This window comes from Solanum tuberosum, unplaced genomic scaffold, assembly GCF_000226075.1.
Source record: "Solanum tuberosum cultivar DM 1-3 516 R44 unplaced genomic scaffold, SolTub_3.0 scf00081, whole genome shotgun sequence".
Classification (NCBI taxonomy): domain Eukaryota; kingdom Viridiplantae; phylum Streptophyta; class Magnoliopsida; order Solanales; family Solanaceae; genus Solanum; species Solanum tuberosum.
In genome coordinates this window covers 1,273,097-1,285,540 of record NW_006239008.1, presented here as the reverse complement: position 1 = coordinate 1,285,540, position 12,444 = coordinate 1,273,097, and the positions used below count along the sequence as shown (strand labels likewise).

The window sequence follows — 12,444 nt, the reverse complement described above, 5'->3', positions numbered from 1 at the left end:
GGAGGGTGGCAGCTGGGGGGTGGGGTATGGGTTGGGGTTGCATAATTTTTATTTTTTTAAAATCTGAAATATTTTTCAAAAACAATATTTTCTTTAAATTTTTTTTGACAGGGTTGCCTGGATGGGGATTGGCGCGCGGGGGGTGGGTAGCGTAAAAAATGAAATCATTTTATATTTGAAATATTACCCAAAAACAATTTTTTCTTAAAACTTTTTTGACGGAAATGGCTTGGGGGGAGGGGGGTGGCATTAAAATGATTTTTATTTTATAAATTTGAATCATTTTTCAAAAATATTTTTTTAAAAAACAAAAAAAATTGACGGGGATGGCCTGTGTACGGGGTGTGGGGAGTGGGTAGGGATAGGGGTGAAGGTGGCGTAATTTTTTTTTTTTTTTAAATTTGAAATATTTTCCAAAAATAATTTTTGATGGTGGTAGTGGAGGAGGGGGTGGTTTGGTTGCAGAGTTAAAAATATATTTGAAATTTTAAAAATAAGTAAATTTAAAAATTTTAATTGTTTTTTTTGAATGGGGATGGTCGCGTACGGGGTACGGGTAGGGTAAGAAAAAAAAATTAAAAGCTGAAATAGGGTTTTGGAAAATGTTTTTCCTCTATACTAAACACATCCTTAGTGTTCCAAGTGATCCAATAGTAAGATGGAAAGGGTAATTTTGAGCAAAAATAATAAAAAAAGTCAAAAGGGTATATTTGATCTATTTTGGATAGTTGAAGGATAATTTTTGCTTTTTTTTTTCCCGTGAAAAGCTTAAAGCAATATACCACAATTTGGATTTTGAAAGGGAATAAGTGCTTCTTGCTGGGGTCTGGGGCTTGGGGCATGTGTTTCATGCTGTTTATGCTTATTCTATTTCAATGGAAAGACTGTTTATGTGGATCCTATCATCTTATTCTTGTTTTTCACTTATATAAGTTTGGTCCCTGAGCAAGGCAATCAACGAATTAGGGTTTCTGTACACACAACATTCGATAACTATGTCTGTTGGAAGTGAAGGAGACAAAACACTGGAGGCAATCTGTTATAGGCGCGGCTCACTTCAGTTACTTGATCAAGTATTCTACTATACTCTCTTTTTATTCCTTAATCAAACTCTAATGATTGTAACTTGGCGATTCCTAGGGTTGTTGTTTTCATGTTTTGCCACTGACTACTTAACATTTAACTATTTTCTTTAACAGAGAAAACTTCCCTTAGAGACTCTTTATTTGGATATCCACGATACAAACGATGCCTGGTAATTTTTTCACTTGTTATCTTTAGTTTGTTTTCCAAACTTCTTGTATTGCATACCTTATTTCACTATTTTTTTTATCTATCTCAAAAGTTGTTGCTCCCGAATATTCTAATTTATTTTTTTACAATATAACAAATAATAAAGTGGAATGGTAGTAGATGATTCATGTAACAGACCTCAGGTTTGTTTGGAATTGAGTCCTTCTTGATTCATGAAACATTAATGTTGTTGCTCTTGCTAGTGCATATGTTTTCCCGGATAAATGATCTTGTATGTGGATTTGCCGACTGTTGTGATGATGCCTAACAAGGTTCTTGAATATTGAGTGACCTGCTTTTTCACTTGCCTTCTTCATACATGCTAGGGATGCAATCAAGGAAATGGTTGTCCGTGGGGCACCTGCAATTGCTATAGCTGCTGCACTGTCTTTGGCAGTAGAAATTTCAAACCTAGCTTCCTTTGATGGGACTTCTCATGATGCATCAGTTTTCCTAAGTAAAAAATTGGATTTTCTTGTTTCAAGGTAATATTTAACTAGGACTGCAAAAATATTTCTCTGCTTATGTCTCATAATTGTGAAATTCTATGCTGTTCAACTTCTTTGAAGGATCTGATGATATTTTATTTTTTTCATCTAGTCGTCCAACAGCTGTTAATCTTTCAGATGCTGCAGTAAAGCTTAAAGAAGTTATAAGCAAGGCTGCTGCCACAGCCAAAGAAACCAATTCAGTGTTTCAGGTAGTAACATTGTCTTGCTTTGACAAACACTCAGCTCTCTTGCCTGAATATTAACAATTTCATCAGTAATGTAAGTCTAGACTGGAAGAGGGGCAAAACTTAATTGGGGATAGTTTTACCATAGGAATTTAGTAACTCGCTTTATCCTTTTTGTCTGTTGCTTGACACTTCTAACTCTCATCTGTTCAATCAGGCTTACATTGAAGCTGCTGAAGTTATGCTGGAGGATGATGTTACTTCCAATAAGGCAATTGGTTCATATGGAGCTAGTTTTATTAAGAATTACTTGACAGACTCTAAGAATATAACAATTTTGACCCATTGCAACACTGGAAGGTACACACCCTAGTTTTCTATTTTATTTGCATGGTTGATTGGTTCTTATCCTACTTGGCTTAGCATGGTCTTCTTCCATATCCTATTTTCCTCCCGGAAATTGCAAAATATAATTCTGTGACAGGATTAACGAAAGCAATTGTGATAAGGATTAGATATCCAGATGGAGTAATTTTTATTTAACTCGCGTTTCTCAACAGTCTTGCCACAGCTGGATATGGAACTGCTCTTGGTGTTATCCGGGCACTTTATGCTGACGGAGCTTTAGAAAGGGCATACTGCACAGAAACACGTCCATTCAATCAGGTAGTGCATGGGATATAATTTATTCTAATTTTAATAACCCTGGTAGAGTCAACCAGTAAATATTATAGCAATTAACCTATTGATGATTATATTCTCCCTGTTAGGCTGCAGAGAAATTTTGCATTTTTTCTCACTGTTGCAGAGTAATGCTAATTTATAGTCAACAACATACCCAGTATGATCACACAAATTGGATCTGGGGAGGGTATATTGTACACAAATGTTACCCCAACCTAGAGAGTGTTTCCGATAAACCCTCGGCTTAAAATAAAGTATTTCCAAGCAGTTTGAAAAGAGAATACAAAAATGATAGCAGTAACAATAACTAAATAATGTGAAATGGGGGCAACACACAACATTTAGCAGAAAGAACAGTAATGCCAACAAAAAAATGTGATTGTTGTAGCACTAAAAACATAGGTGATAATTGAAATCAACCACCAATCCTATCCCGCAGGAAAGCGAGAGAATGCTCAACTACCAACTAATCTTATATGCTAATCTGCAACCTCTAAACCCTCCTATTTAAGATCATATTCTCGGTAAGCTCAAGATGGGTCATGTCTTGTGATCACCTACCCAATACTTCTTCGGCCTGCATTTACCTCTCTCGATGCTCGCCATTGCTAACCTCTCACGCCTCCTCACTAGGGCATGTGCACTTGTCTTCACATGCTCAAACCATCTCAATCTAGCTTCTCTCATTGTATCCACCATGGAGGCCATTCCGTCCCTATCACAGATATCTTCATTCCTACTATTATCTCTTAGTATGCCCACACATTAACCTCAACATTCTCGTCTTCTGACATTCATCTTGTGAGCATGTGAGTTCTTGACCGACCGAAACACTATCTTATACAACATAGTCGGTCTAACCACCACTCTGTAGAACTTACCCTTAAGTTTTGGTAGTACCTTCTTATCACACAAGATTCTGGAGGCAAACCTTCATTTCGCCTATCCTACACCAATATGATATGTGATGTCGTCGTTGATCTCCTTATTACCTTGAATTAAAGACCCTAGATACTCGAAACATCCTCTCTCGGGGATGACCTGAGCATCAAGTCTCACTTCCACGCGGACCTAATGTGTAGCATCACTAATCTTACATTCTAAGTATTCAGTTTTGGTCCTACTCAACCTTAACTCTTTAGACTCTAGAGTGTCTCCAAATCTCCAACCTATTGTTAACTCTGTTGCGAGTTTCGTGAATCAGTACTATATCATCTACAAATAACATACACCATGGAGCCTCACCTTAGATATGTTGCGTCAATCCATCCATAACCAGTGTGAAAAGAAACGGGCTAAGAGATCAACTCTGGTGCAACCTATCATGATTGAGAAGTACTTCGAGTTTTCTTCCATTGTCCTCACCCTGATCTTGGCTTCATCTTCATCGTACATGTCATCAATCACTCTAGTGTAAACCACAGGTACACGTTTAGCCTCCAAGCATCTCCAAAGAACCTTCCTTGGGACTTTGTCATAAGCATTCTCTAGGTCGATGAACACCATATGTAAATCCCTCTTTTGCTCCCTATACTGCTCCACCATATGTAAATCCCTCTTTCTCTCCCTATATTGTCAATTTTTTAGCCGTGTCATAATAAATGTTTATGGTAATTAAGAGTGAAGTGTGTTTCTAGGTATCATAAGTGAACTCATCCCCTTGGCAGTTATAACAGTCTCATATTGATGGTAACTTTTGAGTGGTTAGTGTTAAATTGTCATGACCCAAAATTCAAGGTCATGATGGCAAATACCCCGAACCCTTGGTAGGTAAACCAACCATTAGCAAACACAGAAACATTATAAGTAAATGCGGAAGAAATAACTAATAAGTAATTAGTATTAAAACTCAAAATCTTAAGGATAATACAAAATGATGAAATGAAGCCATCCCAAGACTCAGTTTCACCAGTACATGAGCTCACTAATAACAAGTACAACGCTAAAATAGTAAACTGTCTAGAAAGTAGAAAAGACAGAAAATAAAACATAGATGAAGTTGGGTCAAGATTTTGGATGCAAGGAGCTTACCACAACTTCGAATCAAAAATAGCCTCGGATGATTAGATCAATAAGGGCCACTAGTACCAGGATTTGCATTAGTAAAGATGTTGTAAAAGTAGTATGAGTACAAAAACACGGTATTCAATAGGCATTATAAGGTTGATTGAGTAAGGGCAATAACTATATCATAAAGAATGTTAAGAACCCTGCACTTAGAAGAACCCAACAATTAAGTCAAAGCATGTCTCCCTAGGTATGAAGTCGCCTTTGTCAGGGAGCGCGTTACCCCTAATGTGGGACTTCCTGACGCGAATGCGGATTTAGTTAGGCTCTAATGTGGGTACCGGACACCGGATGAGAAACCCCCAAAAAAAGGAAAAAAATAAATAAGGACCAATGCAATGACCAATGTCCCTACTGTGTACACCCCCCCTTCCACAGAATACACTGTGAGGGGGGACCCTTGGAGGACTCGCGAGATTTACATACCCCGCTCAAAATATTTTCCTAACGGACGATAATCAACATTTTCCTAAATACCATTCATAGTAGAACCATCCGAAATCATTTTCCGTAGGCTATAAGTATTTTCTTTCAAACGTTGTTTCCATAGTACCAATCTTGTGATTCGTGAGAATGAATGTATATGCATTATCACAATAATAAAGTAAGTTTCAAATGCAATATATATGCATTATCACAATAATAAAGTAAGTTTCAAATGCAGTAGGTATATAAGAATGTCTTTCTCACCACTAATACATAGGCTACAAACCTTCTCAATAGTAGATTTACTTTCAAACGGTGTCCTTAGGCCACATTTAATAAATTTAAGCAGATTTCTTTCTTCGAAATGAGTTTACCCATAAGACAAGGAACTCAAAACTGAAATTTCGTCGAAAATGGGGTTCAAATCGACCCTCAAATCATCAAATTGAATTCACTTAACTTTAGGAGAAAAATTCCCGAATTCCATTACCTATACGTGGTAAATCAACTAACTAAACGACATATCAATAGGAAAATACCAAAAGGGAAGTGGTGTCTTACCCCCGCGATGAAATCTTGAAATAACTTGAAGAATCTGCCCAATTTGAGCTCAAAATCTCCCAAAATTGAATCAAGAATTGTAGGTTAAAAATTAGAATTTAATGTGCCTAGGTCTCAGGTGTTCTTCACGAATGCGAACGATTTGAGTCTCGACCCAGACCCTTGCAAACTGCCCCATCCCCGCGTCCGCAAAGAACAAACGTGACCTGACCCAACCCCTTACCTCTTCGCGAACGTTAATGTCCAACCACAAATGCGAGGACCCACAAATATCCTTCTTTGCAAATGTGGTGGTCCTCTCATAAACACGAAGGACCACTGCACTAGATGACAACAATGCCAAAACAGCCCAAGTCTCAGAATGGGCCCTTGGAATTTGTTCGAAACCTCCCAAACACAAACCAGTAGTGCAAATCGATCATAAAACACATTCCTGACATTGTTGAAATTATCAAATCACCATTTCGAGGTCATTTTGACCAAATATTGGTAGTGGTCAATTTTAAGTTTAAGAGATGTTAGAATTCCATCCAAGGGTCTAAAAAGCCCCCAATTGCCTCGAGAACCATGTCAAACCTCCATCTAGGTCATAAATTACCATCTGAATCTAGTGGAATCATCAGAACTTGAATTAGACCTCGCCAACCCCAAATAGGGACTTTGGTCAAACTTCAAAACTCAAAAACTCTCCTGAAACCTATCCGATCACCTTGGGAATCTTGTTACCAATCGCTGCAAGTCATAAACAGCTAATCAACACTATGAGGAGGGTCAAACAATGGAAAAAAAGCGAAAAACACAAAACGGCCTTGAGGGTCGTTACGTAAATATTGGTCTAGTAGAATATTTGATGCATCGATTTTTGCCTTTTTTTTTGGAATACTCAGATCAAACGAAAATAGGTTAACGTATACTACCTTGGACAGAGATATCAGATATATATGGAACACAAAATCAAGAAGAATTAAACAAGGGACATGAAAAGAAGAAGTTTCTTGTCTACTTTTGGTGAAAACTTGCTATCCACCTTCTCCAATCAGTTGTTATACTGCTACCCCTACTCCTGTATTCATTAGCATTTTATTATAGGAAATGCTAAACAACTGCTATTTAACTCTTGAGTTCATTAGCATCATATTTAAGGAACACCAGTAGTTTTGAGAGTTATAACTCAATACTACCACCACTCTTATCTCCTTCTCCATCCCCCAAAATAAATAAATAAATGTAAATATAAAAAAAGTTAAAGAAGAAGATCCGAACATACTGTGCTTCTCTTCTATTGGAACCACTTATGTGCATTTTGGTTTATAAGTGCGAGAGAAAGATTAGACTTTCGTAGATTAAGCCGTGAAAATGCATGTTTTCTACTTGATCAATATATACATATTCTCATTGACTACAGCTTCAGTAATCATGTACTGAAGAATCAGACCTAATGGTATATGTTCAACTGAAATTTGATGGTGGACAATACTTCTGATTTGCCTTGTTGAAAGGCTTCTTTGCTTGTTTGATTTTGTCGGACTACCATTTGAGCCATTCTGCATCTGGCCTCCAACTGGAGACAGCCGGAGAAAGATACTGTTAGAATAATAATAGGTATATACAATCCTACTTAGAATAGAAATATGAATAGTAATAGTGATAGGATAGTATATAGTGTCCTACTTAGAAAAGGATTGTATTGTAGTGTCCTAGTTGGAAAAGGTGTCTATTGTAGTGTTTATAAATAAGGTCTCGACAACAATTCAATAATATTCTTTTCCTATATTTCTCACATGGTACAGAGCTTCTACGATCTTGGTAGAGAATCAAAGAGCTTCCGCTGCTGGCGGGTGGCTATTACCCATATATGCTGCCGTCTGGCCAATGATTATGTTAGCAAAAGTTGGGTCACCGTGTATCGTTCATGTGACTATTTTCTCATATCTAATTTGTGTAGCACCGTGCCATCATTCCAGTGACTACTTTCTTATATCTAATTTGTGTAGCACAGTGCCATCTTTCTGGTGACTACTTTTTCATATTTAATTTGTGTAGCACCGTGTCATCTTTCTGGTGACTACATTTTTTTTGCATATCTTATTTGTTTAGCACCGTGCATCTCTCCGGACTACTTTTCATATTTAACTTGCGTAGTACCGTGGATTTTTCTGAACTATTTTCTCATATCTGAGTTGCATAGCACCGTGTGTCTTTTCGGTGAATCCTCAGATTTGATTTGCGAAGTTCCATTTGTCTTTTCGGTGACTCCTCAAATCTGATTTGCGTAGGGTTGTGCTATCATTCCGATCCTACCCATATAATTTCTCTTTTTCATTAAGGTTGTGCCATCATTCCAACCCTATCCATATTATTTCTCTTTTTCAATAGGATCGTGCAGTCAATCCGACCTTCCCTATATAATTTCTATTTTTCAGTTGGGTCGTGCCATCAATCCGACCCTACCCATATAATATTATTTGTTTAATTGTGACCACTTTTAGCCATCAAATCTAATACTCTGGCATATGAACATGTTTCGGCCAGATTTTCAGTGACTTTCTTGTTTAATATCGACTCATCTATTGATTCCAACATGATCCATATACTTATACTAGATTTTGAGCACTTTTCGACGACCTCTGCATTGTGAAGAAGTCTATATGGAGCAACCACCTACTTTTGTTGCTCAGTGGGAGTTTAGTAGTCTAGTATGTCGATTACGTAAGTCAATCTATGGTTTGAAACAACCTTTGCAAGCTTGGTTTGGGAAGTTCAACACTGTAATTTATCACTCTACCCATATAATATTATTTGTTTAATTGTGACCACTTTTAGCCATCAAATCTAATACTCTGGCATATGAGCATGTTTCTGCCAGATTTTTTAGTGACTTTCTTGTTTAATATCGACTCATCTATTGATTCCAACATGATCCATATGCTTATACTAGATTTTGAGCACTTTTCGACAACCTCTGCATTGTGAAGAAGTCTATATGGAGCAACCACCTACTTTTGTTGCTCGGTGGGAGTTTAGTAGTCTAGTATGTCAATTACGTAAGTCAATCTATGGTCTGAAACAACCTTTGCAAGCTTGGTTTGGGAAGTTCAACACTGTAATTTATCACTCTGTGTTTTATCGGCATTATGCATCAAATCAAATATTTCATTAGAAGACTAAGCACGTTGAGATTGACATCAAATCCAATATTTCATGAGAAGACTAAGCACGTTGAGATTGACTGTCTATTTTGTGAAGTCGAGTGATCAACTTGAAGATATCTCATCAAGCTCCGATGAGCTCCTCATCGGTCCTCATATTAATTACATTTGTAACAAGTTAGATACATATGATTTGTATGCACTAGCTTAAGGGAGAGTGTTAGAATAGTTATAGGTATATGCAATCCTACTTAGAATAGGAATATGAATAGTAATAGTAATAGGATAGTATATAGTGTCCTACTTAGAAAAGGATTGTATTGTAGTTTCCTAGTTGGAAAAAGGTGTCTATTGTAGTGTGTATAAATAAGTTCTCTCTCTGTAATAATGTAGAGACAACAATTCAATAATATTCTTTTCCTATATTTTTCACGGATACTTAATCATATCTTCTCAATGTAATATCAGGGATCCAGATTGACTGCATTTGAATTGGTTCATGAAAACATCCCAGCCACCCTTATAGCTGATTCAGCTGCAGCTGCATTAATGAATGCTGGTCGTGTGAAAGCTGTCATTGTTGGAGCTGATCGTGTAGCTGCAAATGGTACTTCTGACTTATGAGTTACTTTCGCATGTGCCTTTTGGTTTTGAACTAGAGTGTGTTACGGAGAGCTATACATGTTATTGCAGGTGATACTGCCAATAAGATCGGAACTTACAACCTTGCTGTTTCTGCCATGCATCATGGTATACCATTTTACGTTGCAGCTCCTCTGACTTCTGTTGATCTATCCCTTTCTTCTGGACAAGAAATTGTGATAGAAGAAAGATCTCCAAAGGAACTGTTACATACACGAGGAGGACTAGGTGAACAAGTTGCTGCCTCTGGTATTTCGGTTTGGAACCCTGCATTTGATGTCACCCCAGCTAAGTTGATTAGTGGAATCATCACTGAAAAGGTCAGTCTATTGATATATTTGCCTCTCATTCCCATTGTTCTGTTCATCACACAGTTGCACTGTGTATAATGGTGCACTTGGAAAACTACACTAAATATGTTCTGGCAATATCAAATAAGTCGAATGATAAACCTGACAAGTGACTACTATTTGAATAGGGTGTCATCACGAAGAATGGGACAGACACCTTTGATATTGCTGGGTTTGTGCGGAAGACATCAGGAAATTTGTGATGCTGGTTTTGTTAAATGTTTGTTTAGTTGATATTTCTTGAACTTTGCTAAAACCCTCCATCTTACAGTGTGTAATAAGTACTCACAAGGCAACATCTATTTCACTCCAATAATGTTAATCTATTGTGGTCCTATATGAACATGGAAAAATTGTTTTGCTATGGGTCAGTAACGGTAATATGTACACTAATGGAGCCTTTTAAATGAGATAAACCCCATCTCCCCACTGGCATCCGTATTTTATCAATAAAAACGTTTGGCAATTTCAATATTAGTAGGTATTTCCTCTTCTTTTTCCCCCCCTTTGTTTTCTTGTATGGGTAATTTGAATTTGACAAAATTACCCTCAAGATGGGGCATGTAAGCCAAATGCTATGTAAGTAGTTTAAGAGAAGGCGAATTAGATTGTGTGTATAATGAAATAACAATGTAGGACAATCTGTAACAAGTGCAAGAAGTATAATAAAGAAAGTAGAATGTGTAGCCTTGATGATAATTGCCAAAGAGGTAAGAACCTTTGTTGTAAAGTTTATGAAATGGTAAGAATTGAATATTAATCAGAAATTGCGGAGCCCTTATTACAAATGTGAAATGACTAAGCGACTGTTTATAGGGAACAACCTTCGTGAAACTTACTCTCTCATTGCATAAGGATCCATGAAAATCTTTCATGATAAGTGGACCTGCAAGCCCATATCATGCTTATCTTGTTCGACTATCATCCAAGATCGTGTCTTTGGAGTAATCCGACTCAATGAGTCTTGGGGATTTCAATCATATGTTTTGAGAACCTCACTACCAAAGTCATGTCTCCATGCCTTAACTGCCATGTAGAGCACACATTTAAGATTTTCTTTTGAAAGTAATCACAAATGCAATAGAATGTGTTTAGGATAAATTTCTCAAACGCTCCCTTAATTAATTGAAATTACTTGGTAAACTCACTTTCTTAACTATTTTTGTACCATAAATTCATTCGATTTACACCATGTTTTCTATAGAACTCTGGCCTCAAAACTTATTTGTTCACTGGAAATGACTTTTGACCCATTATATACCAAGACCTATCCGTGTGACCAAAATATCACAGCATAAGAAAATGAAGATATTTTCTGCTTACTTACCACATATAAAAATAAATAAGAAATAAGAAATCTACTTAGTTTCTTATTTTTTTTTTAAAAAAATTCTTCCAAATATCAAATATGCAATATAACAAGATGGTTCACTATATAAACACATTTTTAAGTCACATTATTCATCAGAATAAGAAAGACTAGGTTAAAATTGATGTTTCAAGAGGAAAAATAAAAGAAACAAATAACAAGGGTTCGTTTTTTAATATTCACATAATATATACTATACAATAATAAATAAACATTTTTGTTATTTCTACTTACATTGAACATTATATGTCTTCTACATCTTCTGTAAAAACTCTTGAACGAGATTTTGCCGTAACTGGTAAAGTTGGTTCAAGTCATGGAAGCAACTTCTTGGGATAAAGTTATGTACAATAAAGCCTTATGATTCAGTTCTTCGCTCTGGACCCCGCACACAACAAAAGCTTTAGTACGCTGGGCTGTCCTTCCATAAAAACTCTTAATCTCTGAGATGGATGCACCATATATTTCATGAATTCAATTGAACTTATCAATTTTGACTTGAAGTATGGGGATGTACATGCATGACAAATGGACCATATGTTTTAATTTGATAGTTTCAATAACACAATATTTTCCAGATGAAGCATATATAGCAATAAATATCAATACTAAAAATGTCAACAACCGTTGATCAATTATAATAAGCTTAAAAAATGAATCCATCAAGCTTTAATTCTCGATCCGCTTCAATGTTATCCCTTTCAAGACTCAATTCATGCATTTTCTCCATCTTTGTGGCTATGTCCACTTTCGTCCACTTCCACAACACAATCAAATTTGACATGTTTTTCATCATAATTATTGTTATGATGACAACAACATGTGGAGTTTCTGGTAGAAACATTCCTAGGGATTCCAAGATTTGACATTGTGGATGGTCTAGAGGTGTCCCGTGAAATTTGTGGATTGTGAATATTGCAATAACAACGTTTAATGCAAGTGTACATGTATGTGAGGAGCCAAAAGAGCCATGGAGAGCCAACCAATATCAATGCTAATAAAAGAAACCATGACTGAGAAAATTTAGGCACGGTAAGATAGATGACAAGGAATACACCACCGATAACAACACAAATACAAAAAATGGAAGATATAAGGGAAACTCTAAAATCCCCGTCCATATCTTCCATTAATGTTCTATAACATCAATCAATTATACAACTTCAATCTACCTAATAATCAATGACATTGGGTAATTCACAACCAAAATATTTTTTGATTCTTCTT

The 12,444-nt window shown here is 36.4% G+C and overlaps 1 protein-coding gene across 1 annotated transcript; it reads left to right on the top strand.

Moving 5' to 3' along the window:
• The first annotated feature begins 790 nt into the window (after nt 1-790).
• On the top strand, nt 791-10,320 carry LOC102596204 (methylthioribose-1-phosphate isomerase). The gene is made up of 9 exons (XM_006346634.2): nt 791-1,073; nt 1,200-1,255; nt 1,620-1,778; nt 1,894-1,993; nt 2,187-2,329; nt 2,530-2,635; nt 9,325-9,463; nt 9,550-9,818; nt 9,977-10,320. The coding sequence occupies exons 1-9, from the start codon at nt 996-998 to the stop codon at nt 10,049-10,051; spliced, it is 1,125 nt and encodes a 374-aa protein (XP_006346696.1). The 5' UTR covers nt 791-995; the 3' UTR covers nt 10,052-10,320.
• The last annotated feature ends 2,124 nt before the right edge of the window (nt 10,321-12,444 follow it).